Source organism: Dendrobates tinctorius, unplaced genomic scaffold (assembly GCF_039654945.1).
Source record: "Dendrobates tinctorius isolate UK_male_01 unplaced genomic scaffold, ASM3965494v1 ptg000020l, whole genome shotgun sequence".
Taxonomy (NCBI): Eukaryota; Metazoa; Chordata; class Amphibia; order Anura; family Dendrobatidae; genus Dendrobates; species Dendrobates tinctorius.
The window spans coordinates 11,889,186-11,913,435 of record NW_027361688.1 but is presented as its reverse complement, the minus strand read 5'-3'; the positions used below and the strand labels follow the sequence as shown (position 1 = coordinate 11,913,435).

General features: G+C 42.4%; 1 protein-coding gene across 8 annotated transcripts in view; it reads left to right on the top strand.

Annotated features, from left to right (window-relative positions):
• ARHGAP8 (Rho GTPase activating protein 8) overlaps window positions 1-24,250 on the top strand; it is a 160,842-nt gene that overhangs the window by 50,387 nt on the left and 86,205 nt on the right. For 6 of the 8 annotated variants that reach the window (XM_073567684.1, XM_073567682.1, XM_073567681.1 and 3 more), the window contains one exon: window positions 15,825-15,905. In XM_073567684.1, the coding sequence (XP_073423785.1) occupies window positions 15,825-15,905 (81 nt within the window). Of the gene's footprint in view, window positions 1-13,038; window positions 13,163-15,824; window positions 15,906-24,250 lie in introns of all 8 variants that reach the window. The other 2 variants (XM_073567680.1, XM_073567679.1) reach the window with 1 other exon arrangement.

Below are 24,250 nucleotides of genomic sequence, written 5' to 3'. Positions count from 1 at the left end.
AAATCACCAAAACAAGTTGCATCAAATTCTGCAATTTTTTTTTTTTTTTCTAAAAAAGTTGCATTTCGTGACTCAGTCTAAAAACATCCGGAAAAGCCACATTGACGTAAAAATGTAAAAAAAAAACTAAACAGCCAAAGAAAGGTTGAGAAAAGGTTCAAATCAGAAAGTCACTAATTGAAAGGTGTTCACGCGAAAAAAAAACTGCGATGATGAATCTGGACCTGTATTTTAATTTCTTCAGTACTTAGTAGTTTTGTTGTTTTGTTTTCTTTTATTTTAAGTGAATTTCCGCTATGGGATTTGGTCAGAAATAGACTCCACGTGTGTTACTTGCTGATTTTGTTGAAGAGTTGACTGCAGATTTCATAAAGCAATGAATAGGACGAATCTGCAATGAAGATCGGCACAAGAATCAAGCACCGATTCCGTTCTGATTTTTTTCCCAAAACGTGCAGATCAGGATATTCTAAACTTGTAAAGATAATATCAGAATCCCCCCTGCTTATTCACTTGGACAACAGACTCAGCATACAGATCACCGGAAGGGGTCATGTTGGGTGAACAGCTGCCGTATACACTATACAGACATTTGGTGCATGAGTCGAGTCACATTTGTTGCAGCTGATAGAATTGTATGGAGATCGTTAACCAAAGCTAGATGTCTTATGTTTGACGAACCTCAACTATTCGCGTCATATGACATCTCACAGGGACTCCTTACTAAGAGCTATGCCCTTTCGGCTCACCGCCCAAAAATGTCCAGGCGTTGGAGATATATAGACGACATTCCCATAGTGTTTACTATGGCTGTGATTGATAAGTCCTGATCACAGCTGTCTCCCTACGTCATCGAACGCCGAGCTGTTGTTATCCAGCAGATGTAAAACAGCATGTCCCAACATGCTCTGACTGTCTTATGCTGGGAGTTGTTGTCTTGTAACAGCTGAAAAAATATAAGGTTGGATATCAGTCTACACAATCTAACGTATGGAATGATCCAGGATAACCATGAGAATTCTGACAAGTGGCATTGGGTCATAATTGCTTTAAAAAATAATATATATATATAACGTGACAAAGTAGAAAAGGTGGACGGCACCGCTATTACCATATATCAACTGATGGTGTGTGTCTGGCAGCAAGCTGTCGTCCTGGACTCCCGGGTATTGACCTCGCAGCAATCAAATCTTTGAATCCATGTAGTGAAAAGGTCGCACTCAGCAGGATGAAGTATAACTCATTTATTGACACATACAATATATGTCAGGTCGGAGTAAGGGTGGCATGAGTGTTACAAGCTGACAACGGCCGTTTCGCGCTGTCCTAGCGCTTCTACGGGACCCGTGGAAGCGCTAGGACAGCGCGAAACGGCCGTTGTCAGCTTGTAACACTCATGCCACCCTTACTCCGACCTGACATATATTGTATGTGTCAATAAATGAGTTATACTTCATCCTGCTGAGTGCGACCTTTTCTCTACATGGATTCAAAGATATATATATATATATAATATATATTATTAATATATAATAAAAACATATTATTTTTATTATTTTTCCCTTAAATTGATATATTTTGGGCTAAACATTAAACTGGTATTTCTTATGAATTTTTTATATTTTTTTTTAGTATGTCTTCTGTCTCCAAAATCAGCATCTGGCAGGCAGGCCATTATGAGACATTTCCAAAATAGACAAATAGACTTCCACTTTAATAAAAAATAATTAAAAAGTTTAATTTTACATAGCGGCGACTCCTCACGGTTGAAGTGATCCGACGGAGTGCAAAACATTGTCATCCTGCGAAATGTAATTAGTTTTCTGTTCGTGGAAGTAAGTGTGAAGTGGAGGGAAACATTCTGCACCACAATCAGGATTTCTGACTTTAGTCTGGAGGATTTTCGGGGCCAGTCAGCCACCTTATCACTGGGAGACAGTCAGTCGCTTAAAGTCATTTACCCCCTCTGTTGCTGAAAAAAGTTGCTCTGGTGCTCAGTGGCCGATGAAACAATGTTCATCTCGTATAATAAGGTAGTACGTGTATTCATATTCCTCATCTAATGTTTCTAGAAAATTCTATATAGGGGATCAGGTGCCCTTTAATCTGCAAGGTACCTCTAAAGCCCCCAGAATTGGATGCATGCGCTGCTGCTTTATTAAAAAAAAAAATTGGGATTGCCAAAGATAACCAACTACGGTACGCTGCTGTCTACGGAAGGGGGTGGCACGGTTGGGGATTCCATAACTCAAAACCCCGCCGATCAGCAGGATATCACTTCGAATAGATAATTACTTGTAAGCTTGGTAAAAATCCATCTAAGAATGCAGATAATTTTTTTTTTTTTTTTTTTTCATTCTTGCGTCTCCACTTTTGACAACCAAACAAAACATGCCAAGGTTGATTATCCACGGCAATCAAAGACTTTGAAGAACAAGACAGGTGAATCACGCTGGCCGAAATTCAGTCAGCATGACATACAAACAACTATGTTTTACTCCGAAACTTAGTGGAGTTTTGTAATTTGAGATATGATCCATCCATAGAAAGAAAACTCCAGTCACTGGGAGAAGAGTCAGCTGGGTGGCTCCCTCTGACTTTTTCCCACCCAGCTTGGCTTAATTGATGTCTCTTGTTTGCAAATGGAGACTTAGGTCCATTGGTGTCACCCAACCTATGAGCAGACTCCTCAACCTATTACTATACTCTTTGCACAGCGCCTGGATTCTTCTCACTGTGCCTGGACTATATTCCCCCTGTGCCCTCACTGTTTTTCTTGAGCCTGGATTCTTCTCCCTGTGCCCAGACTCTTCACATTGGTCTTGGACCCATCTTCCTGTGCCTGGACCCTTTACCCTTGTGCATGGATTCTTCTCCCTATGCGTGGACTGTATTTCCTTGGCCTGGATTCTTCTCCTATTGCATGAATTCTTTTTCTGTGCCTGGACTATTCTCACTGTTCCTGTCCTCTTTTCTCTGCGCTTGAACTGTTCTTCTTGTACCTGGACACTTCTCCCTGTGCTTGGACTCTTCTCGTGCCTGGACTCTTTTTTTCTGTGCCTAGACTGTTTTTCTTGTGCCTGGGCACGTCTCCCTCTGCTGGACTCTTTTCCTTGTGCCTTTACTCTTTTTTCTGTGCCTGGACTCTTTTTGTTGTGCCTGGACTGTTTCTCTTGTGCCTGGACACGTCTCCCTCTGCTTGGACTCTTTTCCTCATGCCTGGAATCTTTTTCTTGTGTCTGGACTATTTTTGTTGTGTTTGGACTGTTCTCCCTGTGCCTGGACTCATGTCCTTGTTCCTAGACTCTTCTCCCTGCGCCTGGACTCTTCTCCCTCTACCTGAACTCTTCTTCCTGTGCCTGAACGCTTCTCCCTACGCCTGGACTCTTCTCCCTGTGCCTGGACTCTTCTCCCTGTGCCTGGACTCTTCTCCCTGTGCCTGGACTCTTCTCCTTACGCTTGGACTCTTCTCCCTTTGCCTGGACTCTTCTTCCTGTGCCTGGACTTTTCTCCCTATGCTTGGACTCCTCTTCCTGCGCCTGGACTCTTTTCTCTGCGTCTGGACTCTTCTATTCCTTGTGCCTGGACTCTTCTCCCTGTGCCTGGACTCTTCTTCCTGTGACTGGACTCTTCTTCCTGTGCCTGGACTCCTCTTCCTGCGCCTGGACTCTTCTCCCTGTGCCTGGACTCTTTTCTATGCATCTGGACTCTTCTATTCCTTGTGCCTGGACTCTTCTTCCTGTGTCTGTATTATTTTTTTCTCTGCTTGGACTCTTTTTTTCTGTGCCTGAACTCTTTTAACTTTTTTTTCTCTACCTGAAGAACTCTTCTCTCTGTTCCATGACTCTTCTTCTTGTGCCTGGATTCAACTCCCTGTTCCCAAACTCTTCTCTCTGTGTTTTTGCTCTCCTCACCTACCCTGGACTCTTTTCCCCAAGCCTGGATTCTTCTTCCCATGTGTGAATTCTTCTCTTTATGCCAGGACTTTTTTTTCAATGTGCCTGGACTCTTCTCACCGTGTCTGGATTCTTCTCCTTGTGCCTGTACTCTTTTCCCTGTTCCTGAACTCTTTGTCAATATGTCTCGACTCTTCTCTCTCGTCTTGTACTCTTTTCCCTGTGCCTAGAATCTTCTCACTGGTTTCTTCTCCCTGTGCCTGGACGTTTATTCCTTCACCTGGCTTCTTCTCTCTGTGACTGTAATCAATTTCTTGTGCCCAATTGCTTCTCTGCACATCCAGAGACTTCTTCATGTGCCAAGACTCTTCTATTCTTGCCAAAATCCCATTTTTCCCGTTATTACCTCATTTTTCAACCTATCTTTTTGCCAAAACATCTGTATTTTTAGCCATTGTGGTTTTAGCAGCATGAAACTCCTGGAAGGTTCCCTTTGAAGGCATATTCCAATGTTGGTACTGTATATACGACGATGTGCTATGTGATCCTGATCAGTGCAGACTCTCCCCCGTCAGAAGAACAAGGTTCCCAGAATCTCTTCCAATTACAGTTTATGGGAAAGAACTAATTTGTGCTCGTCTAATTCATTCCGACACACCAATAGGTTTCGATGGAGAGGGCTACGTACACATTCTTCAACAGGGATTGCGGAACCCATGGTTTCAAAATAGTTGAATGATGCTCTCGACATGGCCACCTCTCCGGAGATTCAATGGGATGATTGATCAGAATTAGCAGATTATTGCTTTAGCCTTGTTTTCACAAAAAATGAAGGTGGCAACGATGACTGCACCATAGATGTCAGGATGACGGTTTTTTAACAACCCTCCCAACTTATTCCTGAGCAGCTGTTCTTTTCCATGTACACTTTAGTGTCCAATTTACAAATGTCTATCGAAAATGCGTTGCTTCCGTTGTACAAGGAGCTACTCCTCGTCTTTCCCCCCTCTCACAAACAGAGCTACTAAATCATTTATTCTGAGGCTTATATCTGCCTTGCTTGTAACCGGCTGGGAAGAATGTCAGACTCAGCTTTCCAGATTTGATTAAAGTCCTAAACGTATAGGCTTTATGAGTTAATCTATAGGTTAGAGAAGCTGGTATCCTAAGATTGTCGACAAGCTACTTCTCCATTTCCAAGATTGTAACCTGGTCATAGACGAAGTAAAACATGCAAAAATACATTATTCTTTAATTGTAATAGAAGGAGAACATCCGTTTCGGTCTACAATGTGGTGGACATCTTCTACTCCAAGGATTCTTGAAGGTGTTCTTACACTTTCAATGAGCATATCGACAAGAGTAGCCATAAAATTCCCATTGGTGGGACTTACATCTATTGGATATTTATGGCATATTTCCTCTGAAAAATATAAGAGTAACTTCAAGGATCCTTAGGGTAGAAGATGTGTACCCAATTGTTGGACCTAACTCATGTTCACCTTCTAGTAAAGGGCAGTGTCAAACCTCATCAGTTACGGATAGGTGGTTATTTCCCTCCATTCATTACTTCGAGAACTCCAAAAGTTGCGGAGTGGACTGTAAGTATTTAATATGTCAAAAGAAATTTTGTCAATGGCAATGGCCTGTAGTCCACTGGTCTCGAGAATGAAGTTCTTCAGGGTGTTTCTCCCTTTTAGCCTCACTCAGAGTCACATGTGTGTACACTGATGGACCACAGACTATGGCCAATTTTTATACAAGTGTATACTGGCGCATTTTGCACCCTTATTACGTTCACATATGTCCCCGCATGGTGTGGAATTACTGATCCAAAGAGCATTGTAGATCTGGGACAATTGGTCTGTAGAATACAGTTCTTCGGAGCGTTTTGCCATTTTGTCTCGCCTTGGCCTCACTCTACGTTACGTACAGTATGTGCACAATGAGGGACCACAGACTATGGACAGTTTCACACAAACTCACTTTTGCACCCTTATTATGTCAATATCTGGCTCCACTTGATGGTCCATAATTAACCCAACAGCTTTCTAGATCCTTATGTTCAGTGCTGTAACTTGAAGCTCATGAACCCAAACCAAATCTCCACCAAGTACTTATCTGGAGTCTTTAATAGCATTAGACTTCTAATATGGACCAATGGGACCCCCACTCAGGGTCCAGTAACTGGGATTGACACCAATAATCATCATGCCCTTGCCTATGCTGCGGTCAGTTATGGTCTTTATACATAGTCAACTCCAGATCGCTCAAAGATGAGCCCCTAATATTGGGGGCTAGTATAGCAATAATGGGGAGTTCTGAGCGTAGAGGGTTAAACATGTTTTTTTGCGGAGTAATTGCTCTATATGCAGTTTTTTCTTCTAAGACAGGAAGAGAGGGTTAATGGGATGGAGTGGGGCGGCCGACAGTGATTCAGTACTCTCTGTATTCCAAACGCTGCCAAGTTTTTTCAGAAGTTTTCTGTTTGATTCACTAACGTCGTCTTTCATTGCGCCATTCGAACTGACGGTTTTAATTATGTAAGTGCGTAGCAGGAAAATGATTCATTTGGAAGATGCAAGCAAATTCCTAAAAAAAAAAAAAAAAAAAAACATTAGTTAGCGGTTAGTACGGAAGTAAAACACCCATCATCTGTAACTTGAGGATTAGGTGGCTCCAGTCTGAAAAAAAGACAAAAATACTTACCGTAAAAGGCATCTTCATTCAGAAATGAAAATGTTGTAAATTTATCAAAGTTTGTAGATCACTGGCGCAGAAGCGGCAGCCGTTTCTGGCTAATCAGAGCAGTTGTCCATTTTTATTCTTTTCTCCCCTTTCTGGGGCGACGATGAGCTCAGTAAGAAAAATTTCAAATCCGTAGCCAACCCTAAGGCTATGTTCACACATTTTTGGGGTTTTTGAGGATTTTTTTTTTTTTTAGAGGTGACTCCACTCCAAATTCCATCTCAAAAACTAGTTTATAAACACTTGGAAAACTCCTATTAATTCCTATTGGAGATCCATATGTTCAGCGCTTTGAGTGTTTTTTGTTTTATTTTTTGTCTTTTTTTTTTTTTTCCAGAAGAGGTCTTGAAAAGGTGGAAAAAAAAGATAAGTGTATGTCACTTATAGGATGCAAATCTTGATGGCATCGGTTCCAAACTAGGCACTTTCCATTCAGACTGCTGCAAAAAATACGTAATTAAAGCAGGTTTTTGCTATGTAATCTGAGAGCAGCATGATGTAGGGGCAGAGACCCTGATTCCAGTGATATATCACTTACCTGACTGTGTGTTGCTGTTTCAATAAAATCAGTGTTTTATCAGCAGGAGATTATCCCTACAGGACTAGGTGTCTCCTGCCTCCTAGTCTAGCCAGAACTGATTAGCAGCTTTCTAGCAATATGCAGTATACGCAGAAAGCAGCCAATCAGTGGTGTGGGCGGGGTTATACAGGGTTCAGCATTCAGAGCACCGTTAGATCTGCTGCAGAGAAAACTGTGATTGTATCAAAAGGACAGCACGCAGAACAGTAAGTGACACATCGCTGGAATAAGGGTCTCAGCCTCTACATCATGCTGGTCTCGAATTATATAGCTAGAACCTGCTGACAGATTCCTTCTAAAAAAAATAAAATTAAAACAACTTCAAAACTGCTTCTGGAAAAAAAATTACTGCAAAAGTTCCACCCCCGCAAAAAAAAGATGTAGAGGTTTCCGCTTGAAAAACATGTCAGTCTTAAAAATTACATGTGAACACAGCCTTATGGTAGATGTTACCGTTTGTTTACACCCTTGGGTGCCACAGCTATTAGTGATCGTAGCATCTAAGGGGGTTCCGACCAGGTAACTTTGTGTAGCGCTGCTCCTGAGCCCTCACCATCAGTGTGCTATATATATGTGGCCCTATGATGTATTTCTTACCATTTGGCACACATTTTGCCCCCTTTTCCATCTATATTTCTGGGTGTACTGTATATATGAGGAATTATACTCAAAGTGAACTTACTATAGATAAACCACTTTTCGACTGTTAGATGATGATGTGTTAATCTGCTGAAACCTCCTGCGATCACCATGATGATCCTGGAAGCAAGTGTTTAATTTCACTACAGCGCCTCCACAGGGGAAAAGAAGTATTACACCTATTGTATTGAAATCAATGCGCTGTCCATGTAATGTACGAACAAACTTTTTATCACGCTCTACCCACAGGAATGGGAAAATTGTTGGGATCAGAGAAGAGAATAGTCATTCATACCCCTAGGAAAAGAGTATATATGGTCTTATTTCCAGACAGCTATCTCTCCCAGGTCATACAGTACATGCATATGTGTGCTCGGCTTGCCTGCTCGTTCAGGTACTTCCAACAGAACACTGTCAAAAACCTCTGGGTGTTAAAATTCCTACATCATCATCTCGGGTGAGAGTTGGGAGGCCCACCATACACATCAGATTGCTGGCCAGTCCCTCTGATATTGGTGGGTTCGGCTGACTTTAAGCCGGCATGTTTGAGGGAATTTAAAATAGCGCCCCCTTAACTTCATGTCCACCTTTAGTTTTAAATGTAACCCATCATGAAAAGCTTAGTTTGGTCTCATGTTTTACTCCCGAATTTCCATCGATCTTTGTTAGACCTACCAATATTCACAATTTGCTAAATTTGGCAATACTCCCAAAATGTCCAAGAATGAAAGACACTTTTGGGAGTGGTTTTGCCAAGTCCATTTCGAGGCCAGGTTCTTAGGAATGTCTCAGCAAAGCCAGGAATTCTCTACAGCTCCTTGTTCCACCGTGTTGGGTAGTAGTAGAGATAGCAAAATTTCTGAGGGCACTTAAAGGGGACTTTTTATAGGATCTTTTAATTTAAATGAAGTTCCTCCTCTAATTGGTGCCGCTCCACTGATTCTGGAACAGTTTTTCTTTTTCTTCTGTGTCCCTCCGTTCCAAAGTTATGCCCGACGATAAGGTGCACATTTTCCCTTTAACTCACAGGGCGTATACCACAGAACTTCTATGTGGGTGTGGCCTTGTTTTGATTGGCTAGCATCAGAGGAGAAAAGGGAAATGCCCACAGAGAAGTTCTGTAGAATACACCTGCAGGTATAACTTTGGAACGGAGGGGGGAACAGAAAAAAAGGAAGAAAAATGGAGAATCAGAGGAGCATCACCAAGTAGATGAGGTACTCAGTTTAGATTAAAAAATATAGTGAAAAATCTCCTTTAAGTACCACCCAACCCATACTGAAATGCTCCAACCCACTTGTGGATGATATTACATAAAATTCACCCCTCAATTATTTCAGGAGCTCTGGGAAATTTGGGGCAGTTGATATCTATGGTAGTAGTTATCCCAATGGTTGGCCATATTTTTGTGAAGAAACCAAAGCCTCCAGACCTTTTCTAAAACTCTCAATGAGACCTGTTACTCCCTAATGACCACACCTGTCCCAAATTATCTTTGTCCCCAGGTCCTAGATATTTTTTGGCCCATCCCCGCCCCCCATTGACTGCTTCTTTGCAGCTAATCCCTTACTTACTCCAGTCATTGACAGGGAACTAAAACATTAGCTTTTAAGATCCAAATCACCATGGTTTCTATTCTAATCCAATTGTCCCAAGGAAACAAACTCTGAAAATAAAGCCGGGTTTTCATTATTGTAGTTTTACGGCTGAGGGATTATGGGATTTCATCAATATAAACTAATCATAGCTTGGAAGGGTGAAGAGATGATGTAGGATATCAAAGGTTAAAGCTGAATTATTCACTTCTCATATCACAATCTGTTCTGTATGGACACACGTCTCCATTAACCATTTTTTATCTAGATACATTTATTGGTAAATGACATGCTATAAAATATGTTATTCCTTCTGTGGATCAATCAGGCATGTTTAAAGGGGATCTTTCATTGGATTTTATTTTATTTCAACTGGGTTCCTCTGATTGGTGCCGTTTCACTGATTCTGGAACACTTTTTCTTTTTCTTCGGCGCCCCTCTGTTCCAAAGTTATGTCCAATGGTTCCATTTTTCCCTTTAAGCATGTGGGTGTATTCCTCAGAACTTCTCTGTGGGCGTTTGCTTTTTTTCCTCTGATGCTGGCCAATCAAAACATGGCCACGCCCACAAATAAGTTCTGTGGTATGCAACCAGTTGGTTAAAGGGAAAATGTGCTTCTTTATTTTTAAGGGGCATAACTTTGGAATGGAAGGGCACAGAAGAAAAAGAAAAACTGTTTCGGAATGAGTGGACCAGCAGCAATCGGATGAGGTACTCAGTTTAATTAAAAAAAAATTATTGAGAGGTCTCATTTAAGGCTGTAGTTTGCTTCTTTTTGGCTGCTTCACTTAAAAGGGTTGACGAAGCCCAAGATGTCGATGACTTATTCTTACGGGAGGTGATAAACATAAAAAGGGTGGAGGTCTGATACTCCTAAAATCAGCTGTAATCAGGTAGTGGCTGTTCTCGCCTACAGCATCTCCTATTGACGTGAATGGGAGCTGAGCTGCAGTACCCAGAATGGCCACTACACATTGTATGGTGTATTTCTGGCAGTTACAAGACCCGGTAATAGCTGATTATTGGGTTCCGGAATCTCATATCCCCCAGCAATCTGATATTTATGACCTATCCTAAAAATAGTCTTAGTTAAGGACAACCCCTTTAGGTTGCGTGGATTGAGTTAAAACAGTACCGAATACTATTAGTACTCTGCATAGGAGCTATAGACGCAAAAAACGATAGTTCTGAATTGATTTCTGCCATTTTTTATTAGACAAAGTTATAGTTTGTGTTTCAATTCATCAATGTTTTCACAGCCTCTGTTTTTCGTCAGTGAGTGGGAATATACTTTTTACATGAGTCTTGCTGCATCTGGAATTTTAGAGTGTGGTGGTCATTAAGAGGTTAAACACTATCCAGCTTAATTATCTCGGAAGTGGAGACAATCGTGGAAAATAACCCTGGACTTATGGCCCTATAAACATTAGTCTAAAGTCATCTGATTATGGCAATATCAGCAGGATCAGCAAACAGGCTAATGTGTATGGAGGCCTCAAGACTCTCCCAGAACAGATCAGAGGAAGAGAATGATCCAACCCGTTGGATTTCCAATGGTAAATTCTTTTGCTCTCAACCGAAATAAGCCACTGCCAGAGGAGTCTGGAGAAGGACAAGAGTCTGGAGAAGGGTGGAGGAGGACTAGAGAGTCTGGAGGACGGCAGAGGAGTCTGGAGGAGGACAAGAGAGTCTGGAGAAGTGCAGAGGAGTCTGGAGAAGGACTAGAGAGTCTGGAGAAGGGCAGAGGAGTCTGGAGGAGGACAAGAGATTCTGGAGAAGGGCAGAGGAGTCTGGAGAAGGACAAGAGTCTGGAGAAGGGCAGAGGAGTCTGGAGGAGGACTAGAGAGTCTGGAGAAGGGAAGAGGAGTCTGGAGGAGGACAAGAGAGTCTGGAAAAGTGCAGAGGAGTCTGGAGGAGGACAAGAGAGTCAGGAGAAGGGCAGAGGAGTCTGGAGGAGGACTAGAGAGTCTGGAGAAGGGCAGAGGAGGACAAGAGAGTCTGGAGAAGGCCAGAGGAGTCTGGAGAAGGACAAGAGTCTGGAGAAGGGCAGAGGAGTCTGGAAGAGGACTAGAGAGTCTGGAGAAGGGCAGATGAGTCTGGAGGAGGCCAAGAGAGTCTGGAGAAGTGTGGCGGAGTCTGGAGGAGCACAAGAGATTCAGGAGAAGGGCAGAGGGGTCTGGAGGAGGGCTAGAGAGTCTGGAGAAGGGCAGAGGAGTCTGGATGATGATAGAGTAGACTGGAAGAGAGCAGAGGAGTCTGGAGGACAGTGGAATCCGAAGGAGTGCAGAAGAATCTGGAAGGGGCACAGGAAACTGAAGGAGGGCAGAGAGATCTGGAGGAAACAGAAATGTCTGGAGGAGGATAGTAGAGTCGGGAGGAGGACAGAGGAGACTTGAGGGCAAAAGAGTCTGGATAATAACAGGTGTCTTGAAGAGAGCAGAGGAGTTTGAAGGTGGGCAGAGGAGTCTGGAGAAAGGCAGAGGATACTGAAGGTGACAAAGGAGTCTGGAAGAGAGCAGAGGAGTCTGGAGGGGACAGAGAAGTCTGGAGGTGGGTAGAGGAATCTGGAGAACATCTGGGTTTGGTGGAGGACAGAGGAGTCTTGGGGAAAGGCAGAGGAGTCTGCAGGAAATCCGAGGAGTCTAGAGAGGATAGAGGAGTCTGAAGAGGGCAAAGGAGTCTGGAGGGGGCAGTGAAGTCTGGAGGGGACAGGGGAGTCTGGTGAAAGACAGAGGAGGAGAATATAGGAGTCTTGAGGAAAATAGAGGATTCTGGAGGGGAACATAGGAGTCTGGAGGCGGACATAGGAGTCAGGAGGGAACAGACGAGTCTGCAGTTGGGCAGAGGAGTCCACCTGCAGCTCTCTCATGGAGAACAGGAGCTCTCATTTGAGTGATGCTGATACTAGATAATACAGTAGCAAATTCTAGCCAGGACCAGACCAATTATTTGGAAGGCCCTTGTGATAACATGGGTATGTTGACAAAGGTTGGCTTTTATAATTATTTCATCTGATTTCAGTGTCAAATGTGGGCAAAGATTCTGCAAATAAAAAACAAGAATTACCCCTAACATGGGGCAATTCTCTGCGGAAATCTGAGAGTCAGCCTTGAATATCTGCTGGCGCACACATTAGTAAATACAGCTATATTTTACAAATGTGGGCTAATAATGCCATATAGTGCCTTACGGTGAACATATAACAGTGTCAAAATAACAATGTCATGTGGTGCTCAAATAATAATGTTGTACAGTTCCTAAAAAAATGCCACAGCTGGAAATATGATTAGTCTAGACTAAGGATGGGCAGGTCAAGTTCTTAAAATGGTGGAGTCTAAACCCGACCTTGGTTGTGAGAAGTTCTTGGTCTGTACAGGTTTTCAGGCTTTCATTGTGAACAAAAAAGCCCAGATTTTTAGCCAGACAATAAATACCGTATCTTTTCCATATGTTAATAACCCATGACCATCTTTTCTCTCCATCATCAACACCATAATGGTCGTTGCCTTCTTTTTCCATCAAAAACTTTCACAAATGGAATATTAAGGCGATGACAAAAGTGAAATCTGTTTTTCCATAGGCTAATGCTTATTAATTAGCTCCAAACTAAGATGTGGTTATAAGTTTGAGAAGATGGATAATGAAAGAAAGCAGAAGTATAAGGCCCGAGCTGCCCAACGACTCCTGCCACGCGTCTGTGACTGGTAGGAGCCTTCACGCAATCATCACAGCTCATTGCAACCAATTCACCGGCACAGGCATGGGGGGTGAAAAAATACCTCTTAGTTTATTTTCCTGAAATTGTTGGCGGTGAAGCTTTGCTGCAAAAAGCCTCATTCATTATTCATCTCGCAGTCTGTCAGTTGTGTGTTGGGGGAACGGAAGTGACATGAGATAGAAGCACCCACCACAAAATGTTCCTCAACCAGTTGCATTCTTTGTAGCTCCTATGGTTTCTGCTTCAATAAGCCTTTACTTTATACTGGGAAACTGCTAAAATCTAGGGAGATATTTGCAGAGGTCCTTCCTGGAATGGATTGGTGGCTTTTCGTAATTTTATGAATTGGTTGCCTTAGTAAGGCAAAACACATGTCTAAATATCCTTTTCAAACCCCGTCGATAATCTGTGTAAAAAAGCCACTAAATATGAGCGGTTCCTGTCCTGGTGGAATCAGCTAATGCTTGATTTTCATTACATATCCATTACGTGGCTAAGCAAAAATGACAAAAATCTGAACAGTGGGCATCACCTCATCACTTGGGAAGGCTCTTTATAGACAAGAAGTTGTCTTGATGATTCCACCATGATAATGTCCCTTCATAGTGATGATTGGTGTGGGTCCATCAGAAAAAAACCCTGTCCATATGTCATAAAAAAATCATCTGGAAGTCATAGAGTTGGGTACCAAAATCGGAAACCCTTCTCTTAAAGCTAGAGAGGAAATGGACCCTGAATATGGCTTCCACTTACGGACTCCAACCATCCATAAGATCAGCCAATTCATGGAAGGACGAAACTGCTGTTATCCCTTTTATGGGATAGTCCATTTTCAGTGATCAGGACCAGGTAAAATTTTATGTCTAGAAGTTCCACTTTTGGGATCAATCAACATGCAGTAGAAAAGATGGAGGGAAAATGAGCTCTACACCAATTTATTTCGGCAGTTCTCTATTTTGGCTACTGAGGATGGGGTCTCGATTTGTGCTCTTACCTCAACATATATCAAAAGGAATTTATGTATATTGGATGGATCTTATAAGAAATTGCTGCTCTTCTGTATTCTATTCCATTGCTTTTAATCTCAGTATCACTAGCGGGAAAGATGATTGGACTCAGTAAATTATGTGTCATGTCTCATATGTCTATCACATATAACGGCCTCAGTTCCCGGTCTTGCTCTGTTTCGTTGCATTATTATCATCTGTGTTTGCATTTCATTGTCTTATTGAGGAAGACGTCTCGGATCAGTCTGAAAACCTCAGTTTATATATATTACAGGTTCTCTCGGAGATGAGGCTTCCCGTTTGTCTGGGCATGTCGCATTTCATTTCTGATTTTTCCTAATATTCTCCAGTAGTCGATCTAACTGGAAGTACAGTTGTCACCAATGCAATTACTGATGGCTTAGATTGGTACAGCTAAGCCTAAAACCAAGACCCCAAAATAGACAATACTTTGATACAAAAAATACAACTCCAGGCTATAATACTCTCTAATCAATGCTGCCCAAATAGGCCTATATTAGACCACCAAAATTGATCTACATCCTATGGTCCCCAACTAGGTCAATACTAGGCCGCCAAAAATGATTCACAACCTATGGCCCCAAACTAGGCCACCAAAAATGCAACTCTATATTCTGTAGGGCTCCATTCTCTTGTCTCCAACTTAGACACAACTAGGCTACCAAAAAAGCAACCCCATATTACAGTGCTCCCTGATCAATGCTGTCCAACTAGGCCAATACTAGGCCATCAAAAATACAACCCTAAAATATAGTGATCAACAACCTATTTTTCCAAACTAGGCAAACACTAGGCTGCTAAAAATATAATCCTATATTTAATAGGTCTCTATTTTGTGGTCCCAAACTAGGCCAAAACTAAGCCACCAAAAATACAATCCCATAATATATTGATCCACAACCTATAGACTCAAATTAGGCCAATATTAGGCCACCAAAAATACAACCCTATGTTCTGTCAGTCTCCATTCTGTGGTCCTCAACTAGGCCACACAAATTATACAAATTTATAGTACAGTGGTCTTGATTGTATTGTGCCTAACAAGGCCAATACTAGGGTACCAAAGTACAACTCTATATTACAGTTATCCCTAACATGTAATCCCCAACTAGGCCACAAAAATATGAATCTTTTTTACAGTGATCCGGAATGGTGACCTATATTTCAATGGTCTCCATTCTACAGTCTCCAATACTAGGCCGCAAAAACACAACCCTACGCTACATGTGGTTTCCAACTAGACTAATTCTAGGCCACCAAAAATGCAACCTTCTATTACAATGGTCCCCAACTTAGCCAAAACTAGGCCACAAAAAATACAACCAGATATTACAATGATCTCCCACTTGTGGTCCTACTGTCTCCGGCTGTCAGGGCATAATGGAAGTTGTAGAATAACATCCTGTGCAAACCCTTTAATGTTTTGGATACTGGGAAGCTTTGGAAACAACTTCTTTTAGGAATGAAACCATGGCCATAGTAAATTTCTATCACCAAAAAGAGAACATTTATTTTCCATCTGTTTACCTTCAATTCCCCCGACTTTCTTCTCCAGCCTTATATGTGTTAAATACATCAAATTGGTCATAATGGGCCTAAGTGTTCTCCTTTACTTTTCAGCATCCAAAATGGAGTAATTTCAGTCTTCCAGAAGAAGGGTCTGCAGGATCATGAACTCTACAATCTGAATGAAGGAGTTCGGTGAGTTGACATTTTCTATTTGCAAAAATGAGACGATACAAAGGGTACGATGTCGACCTCAACCATAAGGTTATGTTGGCAAAGTACCTAGAGATTTTAGATGTGTCTTGCCCAAAAAAATCAAGATTGGCCACCAGCCATCACACCTTTGTTGGCACTTTGCCGACTGACCTGCGGGAAATATCTGCAGAGGTTTTTGTTCCTGAGAGACATTGATCATAAATATGGAAATTTATGTAAAAAAAAACATGGAAATTTGGTTGGGAGTCACTTGATGGTCAGGAAAACATTGAACCTTCATGCTTTAGTAATACGGAGCCCAAAGGAAAGCTTTACTGATTTTTTTTTTTTGGTGACCACCAAAAAAACCTACAAACACATCTCTCTATGAAAGCGTGAGCCCTGACAAGTCAGTGTTGTCATCAGTACCTTCATCAAATGTATATTCCCTATCCTAAATTTCATCCATATTTCTACCCACTAGGGGATCTTCTACTCAAATGTTCATGTACTTGTAGAGGAACGTGAAGGACCATCTAATTTATTCTACTGATCAAAGCCTTATCGGACGCCGGCCACTCTTAAACCTGTCTTCCAGAAGCCACAACCCACTCATGACACTTTTTCATAGGCCACAGTCCACTTTTATGCTATCCTTCCAGTATCCATATTGTGTTCTTCCATAATCCATAGTCACATGGTCAAATATTGGAATTTTTCTTTAACTTTTTTTTTTTTTCAAGAACTAATTGTCCTTTTTGTAACCTAGAGTAGGAACATAAGAGCGAGGCTTGTTTTATGAATCATCGCGCAGTCATCAATTGATTTTAGTTGATGCCCGGAAGAAGAGAATATTTCTCTGTCTTGCATCAGCACATGAAGATGACATTGTAAGGAAATGAAACTGTCAGTCGGAGTGAAAAACAGTCACAAATTTCTACAATCTCCTGTTTTTTTTTTGTTTCTGTTGACCGCTGAGTATCTCAAGTTTTAGTTATTTTCTTTAATTTAAACGAAAACTTTTTTGGTTATTTTTTTAAGAGGGCAAATCGAATGTGTTACAAATTTCACCAACAAAATTTAAGACTTTCCAGAACCCATTTTTTTTTTGCAATTTAATTAACTCAAATCAATCAATGGAAATGGTTGCCATTTTGCTTGGTACTTTTGGGGACTGAAAAGGGGTGTAAAAATAAAATAAAATTATACTCACCATGCTCCTCACCTGTCCTGACACTGCAGCTCTCCGTATCTCTTCCATCTTTACTCTTCAGTGTCTTCGGCATTGACTAGGCGTCAAGTGACATCATGACACGTCATGACATTGTGCAGGGCCTACTGAGTGCCGAAAGCATGGAAGAGTAAAGAAGACAGAAGAGAAGAATACGGAGAACCGGCCAGAGAGTTGGGCTGCTAGGAAAAATAAAGGATAATGTGAGCATAATATTTTTTATTTTTCAGCCTCTCCATTTATTTTGCGATGGGGTCTGGAGAAAATTCCAATAATCATAAATGTCTTTTACCAAAAAATCAAATTTTTGTATCCAAATTTGAGCAAATCTGGCTAGTCCATTTTCATTAGATTTTCTAATTTTTTGGCTCAGTTGAGTTTAACTTTATGGCAAAAATGTTCACTTTTATTTTGTGTATCTGTTATCAGAGAAATGTTTCAGATCTCATTAATAGGGGGTTGTCTCGGATGTACCGTATATGTTTTGTGATGTCTTGATTACAAATGACGATAATACATTACCTATAGTTTCTCTTTTAAAGACACTAGAAAAAAAAATATTCTCAAAAATGTAAGCTTTGGTCCTGGGTTCTCATATACAGTACAAAGCCGAAGGATGTGTCCCAGGAGGCATCTACCCTATCTCCTTCTCCGTTCTCCCATTAGCCCTAGGACTTGATTGACCTGGAAGTCCTGACTGAGGAATGGTCCAGATCTTATTGTCAGGGGGTTGTTCTGGATGTGTATGTTTCATGTCTTGATTGCAAATGACGATGATACATTACTATTAGTTCATCTTCTAAAGACACCAAAAAAAAATATTCTCAAAAGAATAACTTTTGGCCCTGGGATCCCATATACAAAGCCAAAGTAGGTGTCCCAGGACTCCTGGATCCCATATACAAAGCCAAAGGAGATGTCTCAGGAGGCATCTACCTTATCTCCTTCTCCGTTCCCCCCATTAGTCCTAGGGCTTGATTGACCTGGAAGTCCTAATACGGTTTTCGAAGATTAGAGGATTGAGTTGAGCTGCAGTACCAAAGACAACACATGGACGGGAACAGTTTTTGACAAAAAGGAGACCCTGTTATAATCAACGGGAGTCTGATCTTTGGGACACTGAATGGTTTTGATAAGTGGTTGGAGAATCAATGTATTTTGAAAACTTTCAAGGGTGCACAGCTCGGAATCACTGAGTATTCCAGAAGTAAGATTTTGCATAAAAGCCAACTTTTGGAGTAGGCTGCTGCAGAGAATTCCAGTGCCTGGCACTGGGATCCTACTAGAAATGCTTGTTTCGAGGAGCTTTTGAGAGGGATGGAGAGTTGCCTATTCCTGTGAGTTCAAGACATGTCTCCTTTTTGTGACAACATCCAGATGTTAGAGGAGAGTTGCCAAGTATGTCGTAAAACCTTGACAAACACTAGCTTAACAAGATGGGGAACATTTCTTTTAAGGCGTTTCATTTTGGCAAATCGTAAAAATCCCAAGTTCCACCAGCGTTAATTGTCAGAGAATCCACCTTCACATCCAAAAAAGTTAGCTAGGTATCTTAAAAAAAGTCTGTTTTCCTCGTCATCGCATACAAAAAAAATTCATATTTTTCTTTGTAATTATCTATGTATAAATCTGAAGCACTAATTTCCCACAAGGTCCTCTTGCTATATTCAGACGAAGCATCTGATAAAATGAGATGTTATGCATATTGAGGGAAATCATCAATCTCCCGGCCTCGTGAAATGTCACCGAGAAGACGTTGTTTACTTTTCAGAACGTACAGGAAGAAATTGAATTTAGAGGTTGTGTCGGGAGATGAGCGGGATTTCCTGGCACAATTTAGTTAGTGGTGGTTATCAAGCAGGTCTTTAAATGTCAGTCACAAATCCTGAGCAGATCTATTGTTCCTGTTCTTATATATTCATGTTTATATCACACCAACATGTCAACATATGCAAGCAATCATTCATTCATACCACCCGGCTAAGCAGGAGAGTTAATGTTGAAGAGTCCTTTGCAACTTAGGATCTAGTGGTTGTGCGCCATGTAAATTGAGCGTACGTGTATAGATATCCAGTAGAGATGAGCGCATGTGACAAAATTTGAGTTAGTTAAATTTGCCAGATTTTGCCAGGAATTTTGATATGCGGGAAATTCATTCCACGCAAATTGAATGTCCCTTCTTATGCTCTTGCAAGGAAAGACCCAACAGCATAATAATGGTAAGATGTAGAAAAACACAATACTCACTTCACTATCCCCCGTACAGTCCTTTGCACCTCTTCTTACTGCCGCAGCACTTTGAAACCCTGGGCATTTTAAAGCTAGGGCAGAGCTTCCGGTGTGACTAGACCCTGGACTAGTCCCTCTGAAGGGCACTCCGAGCTAACAAAAGTGCCCAGAGTGCCCTTCAGAGTGGTGCAGTGCATGTTCTGAGTTCACAATGTTGCCAAGACCTTATGATGCGCATGTGCAGAGACGTTCCAAACCAAGCGTGAAGATAACCTGGGATTCAGCACATGGTGGTGGTACTAGGAGGCGGCGACAATGACCGTATGGGAGAGAACAAGCAGCAGAGGTGACCAGGAGCTGAGCGATGAGGTATTAGATTTTATTTTTTTATTTTATTTTTAGCTTTTGGGTCGCCCTCCCAGGGCTGTGGGGTACTCGGTACCGGGCCGGTGTCAGAGGGATGTGTCACAGCGGCGGTGACCCGGACCGTGGCCTCGGGCGTCCAAGTAATAGGAAGATGCGAATGGTGGAATGCAGTCAAATGAATAGTTCGTGACGCCACCTGTGGTGTTGGGCAAGGGAGGTGTTAAGCTGACGCTGCATGCAGATCCTCTGGGACAGATGGTGTGGTGCAGCAATGATGGTATAGCCCTCCACAGGCAGGGCTGTTGTCCCAGGGCAGTGTAGATGTGGAGACACTTAGGTGATGTATTGTCTGGCGCAGGGGATGTAGCAGTGTCAGGCGGACGGACGCAGGAAGGAATGGAGGACACCAGGGCATGTAGCTCCAAAGCTTTACTCACAGTCTGTAGTGCCTGCTTCTGTGCCGTGTCCTACGGGTCAGGGACTCCAGGCAAGATGGAATGCTCCCTTCCACACTCCGCCAACTTATGTGCCTTTCCTGAACGTCTCCTCTATAGCGCCTTTAAGTGTGAAGATCTCCAGTACCGTGTTACAATGGAGTTCCTACTGACAGATGTTCCCAAGAACTCTACTTGCACGGCAGACAGCTGTAGCCTGCTTCGGGGACTCTCTACTCCTAAGTCCCGGATCTCTATCCGTGTTGCTGTTGTGCCCTCAAGTCTTAGATGGGAGTAGTGCATTTACAGCCCACTACTCCACCGGTGTCTGCTGCAGAACCATTAGTGTTCGTACAACCTCGGGGACTGGGCCCGGCCTTGCGCTTAGAACTTCTAGGCAGGGTTCTTCCTCTAACCCACGTCCTCTGTGTTCCCTTTTACTCCTACGTTCCGTACTTGTCCTTTCCCTTCTATGATATCAGGCTTCAGGTCAACGTCCTTCTCCTTCTTTCCTTTCCTTTCCCGTGCCAGCTGGCTCAGGTCACTGAGGCAGCAGCAGCACTCCTTCCTCCATCCCTTCTTCCAGGGATCCCCACTCCTCCCGAGTGGCTTCCTTCCTCACTGACCTCCTGTCAGACTGACCTGTCATCCTAAACCATCCCGCTCATATATATATTCTGAACTCCACCCACCTCCCAGCACGTCTAGTGTTCCAAGCAGGGAACCACCAAAGGTGCTCTGCCTGTCTCTAAGCAAAGAGCCGCAATGTGGTTATGCTGAGCTACTCTATTGTGTGGGGTGCGAGTGTTGGAGCGTGGTCAGGAGCCTCAAACTTACCTGGATGGTGGGGCACCACACCTTAGGAGAAGGTGCAGTACCTCTGTGGCGACTGAGGTTATCAATCTTATCAGTCTCTTTCTCTAGTCTTTCTCATGCCAGCAGCCCAGATCACTGGGACCTGCTGCAGCACGTCCCACAGACACCCATCTTCTCTCTCCTCTAACCAACTGACTAACCCCTAACTCTCACTCTTCCCACTCTTTTATATCATCTCACTCCACCCGCCTCCCAGCACATCTCGTGTTACGAAGCAGGGTTCCACGAGGGTTGCTCTGCTAACCCCCCGCCTGAAGCTGTTAGGTGGCCCCACTGAACTATCCTGTGTGTGGAATGCAGGTGTGGAGCGTGGTCGGGAGTTCCCACCTTACCTGGATGGTGGGGCACCACACCTTAGGAGAAGGTGCAGTACCTCTGTGGCGACTGAGCCTCAGGGGCGCCACACTTTTGCTAGCCCTATACAGTTTAGCAAAATGATGGCCAGCTGGATGAATTTGTGCAAATTACCAAAAAAATCATAATTCTGGCGAGTCCTTTTGTAAAATTCGAGTACAATTAATTTCCACTATAATAAATTTGTTCACCTTTCATTCACACCATAATAATCGCCAACCTCTTTGTAGACCAAAGTCACACCATGGTGTTTTGATTCTCACCGTAGAGACAAATTTGGAAAACACGTTTGGTTCGGCATTGCCGCAACTGAAATCTTCGGCCTGTTTGTAGACCATAGTCACATTGATAGTAGTGTTTTGACTCTCATCGTAGAAGTGGATTCTGAAAATACATTTGGATTGGCTTTGCCTGAACTGAGATGAGGAATCCATAGCCTGAAATACACATGAAACATCCGGTAGATCACTATTTCTCCTGACAAATGCTCTTCAGAGTTTTCATGTGTTTTCAACAGGGAATGAGGCGAAAGCCACTCCTGAACACCTTTGGCAGTGGTTTATCTCCCCAAGAAAAAGAACGGGTGGTAAAATTCCAACTGCCTGATCCTTCTATCTTTCAACATCATCTGTTAGTGGAAAGTCAGGAAGACTTCACACACATCCGTTGGTTGACCAGTACAGACAAAACCGATAGGCTCTGACAACTTTGATCTACAGCAGTGTTCCCCAACTCCGGTCCTCAAGTGCCACCAATGGTTCATGTTTTCAGGATTTCCTTAGTATGGCCCAGGTGATAATTGCAGTACCTGCACAGGCAATAATTTCATCACCTGGGCCATACTAAGGAAAATTCTGAAAACATGAACTGTTGGTGGCTCTTGAGGACCGGAGTTGGGGAACACTGATCTACAGTGTATGGAGGCCTTAAGAGATCCAGCGTTTTTCACCCTAGAACCTCCATCGTAAGGTATAGTGTTTTTCAATGGGATTCTTGGGTTGAGGTCCCAAGAGAAGTCACTGACTATTGGTCGGTATGCTGCTTGGAACATCTGGAGCAACTACAAAAGTAAAGTCAAGAAAGCCACGTTCTGGCTGACGAGGCTGAAGTAGATATTTTGAGAACCTCAGGTCCAGAAGAACTAGAAATGGATTTAGCTGAGTTTCCAATAAAATCAAATGCAGGTTAATTTTTTATGGAGAGGAGAATGAAGAACATTTGTACCATGACTGGCTTTTGGTGGACACAACAGAAGATTAATAATTTGAGATAATTATTAGAAAAGTCCAGTCTTGTAGGATTGGAGTGAATTCAAGGTGATAAATTGTGAATAGACTAACTAGGTTTCTGTTCACATTACAATAGCCCAATTTCATTTTTGCTTTCTTTTATAGCTTTTCTTAAGTAACAATTCAAATAGGCAAGTGATAAAACGTGCAGAAAATCGATTTGATCCAAGTCCAACATCTACTGTAGGTAGTGGGCATTTTGCCGGCTACGATCTATAACCATACTCGACGCTGACATTTTCTTCTTCCTAAAGTGTCCGAGCCAGCAAATTTATCTTTTTAAGTGGCCAATCGAGAGGGACATCAATTTTGTATAAGCCCAAGAAATTTTAGCTTAGTTTGTAATATTATCTTAAATGACTGCAGGAAGGTCAGTGTTCTCTACAATTCATTTACATAGTCATTTTCAAGGACATCTCTAAGAATAACTGCACTCTGTGAGTATATATATAGGAATCAAATGTACAGCCTCATTTATCTGATGTATTGCTTCTTGCCATGTTGGCCTTAGTTCACCAGGTCCCATAGGTTGTCAGCAGATCTTGTAGAGGTGTAATGTCCCTTCAAAGCTGAACTGGTGCACGCAATACCACCCACTGAAAGATATCATTAATGGAACTACAAGAAGTTAGGACCACCCTCTAGGATTCTCAAAAATTAATCTCTTCAACCCATCTCAGAAATGTCTCTCACTGAGAAACTCGAATTCACCGCTAGAGATAGATTACCATCAAAGTGGTGTCATAAGGGCACTATTCATCATCACATGGCACCTTAAAATGGCTACCACTATCAGGAATGGAGCTAGCTACTCTGTTTTACAGATCCCTGGGGTTGCCCTGGCCTACACCCTATAACCTCTCTGTACAGGGATCTGAACTTTCACAGGGACCCCTAGGCCGGGGCTATGGAGTCAGCTGCTGTTCGGTGAAGTAAGCTGGCAAGAAGAATAGTCACATAACTGGATCAGAACCAGGAGATATAAATCAACAGGCAGGAGAATCGTCAATAAACAAGCCGAGGTCAAAGAACGGGACAAATCAAAATTAAACAACAAAAGCATAGAACAGAACTATAGACCAGGTAATCACAACTATTGACTGGCAGTGGAAGTCAGAGCTTCAGGGGTTTAAATTGTGGACAGTCCAACCCAGAGCTGGCTCTCAGGAAGGAGTAATCCATACTAGACCAAAATTAAAGACAGCCACCAAAAGACCTAGGGCAAAATCAGGATTGTTGCTGTCGTGTCACCAGCAACAAAGGTGAACCACCACCTAGCGGCCAAAGCAGAGACCGAGGTACACAAATTGGCACACATGTTACAGATGGTGGGAATCTCAAAATAACACACACAAAGTCAAGTCAATTGAGCACTTTATGGAGTCCTGGTTTTCCGAAACCAAGAACAATGTATGAAAAGTTGAAAAGTAATAGTCGGAAATTAGAAAGATTAGCAAATTGGTTGAATTAATTTATTCAATAGCTTTAGTTTTTTGCTTTACCCTTAAAACCTTTTAACAAGAACAGGGCAATAGAAGTGGGTTAGAAAATCCCAGCTTGCACATT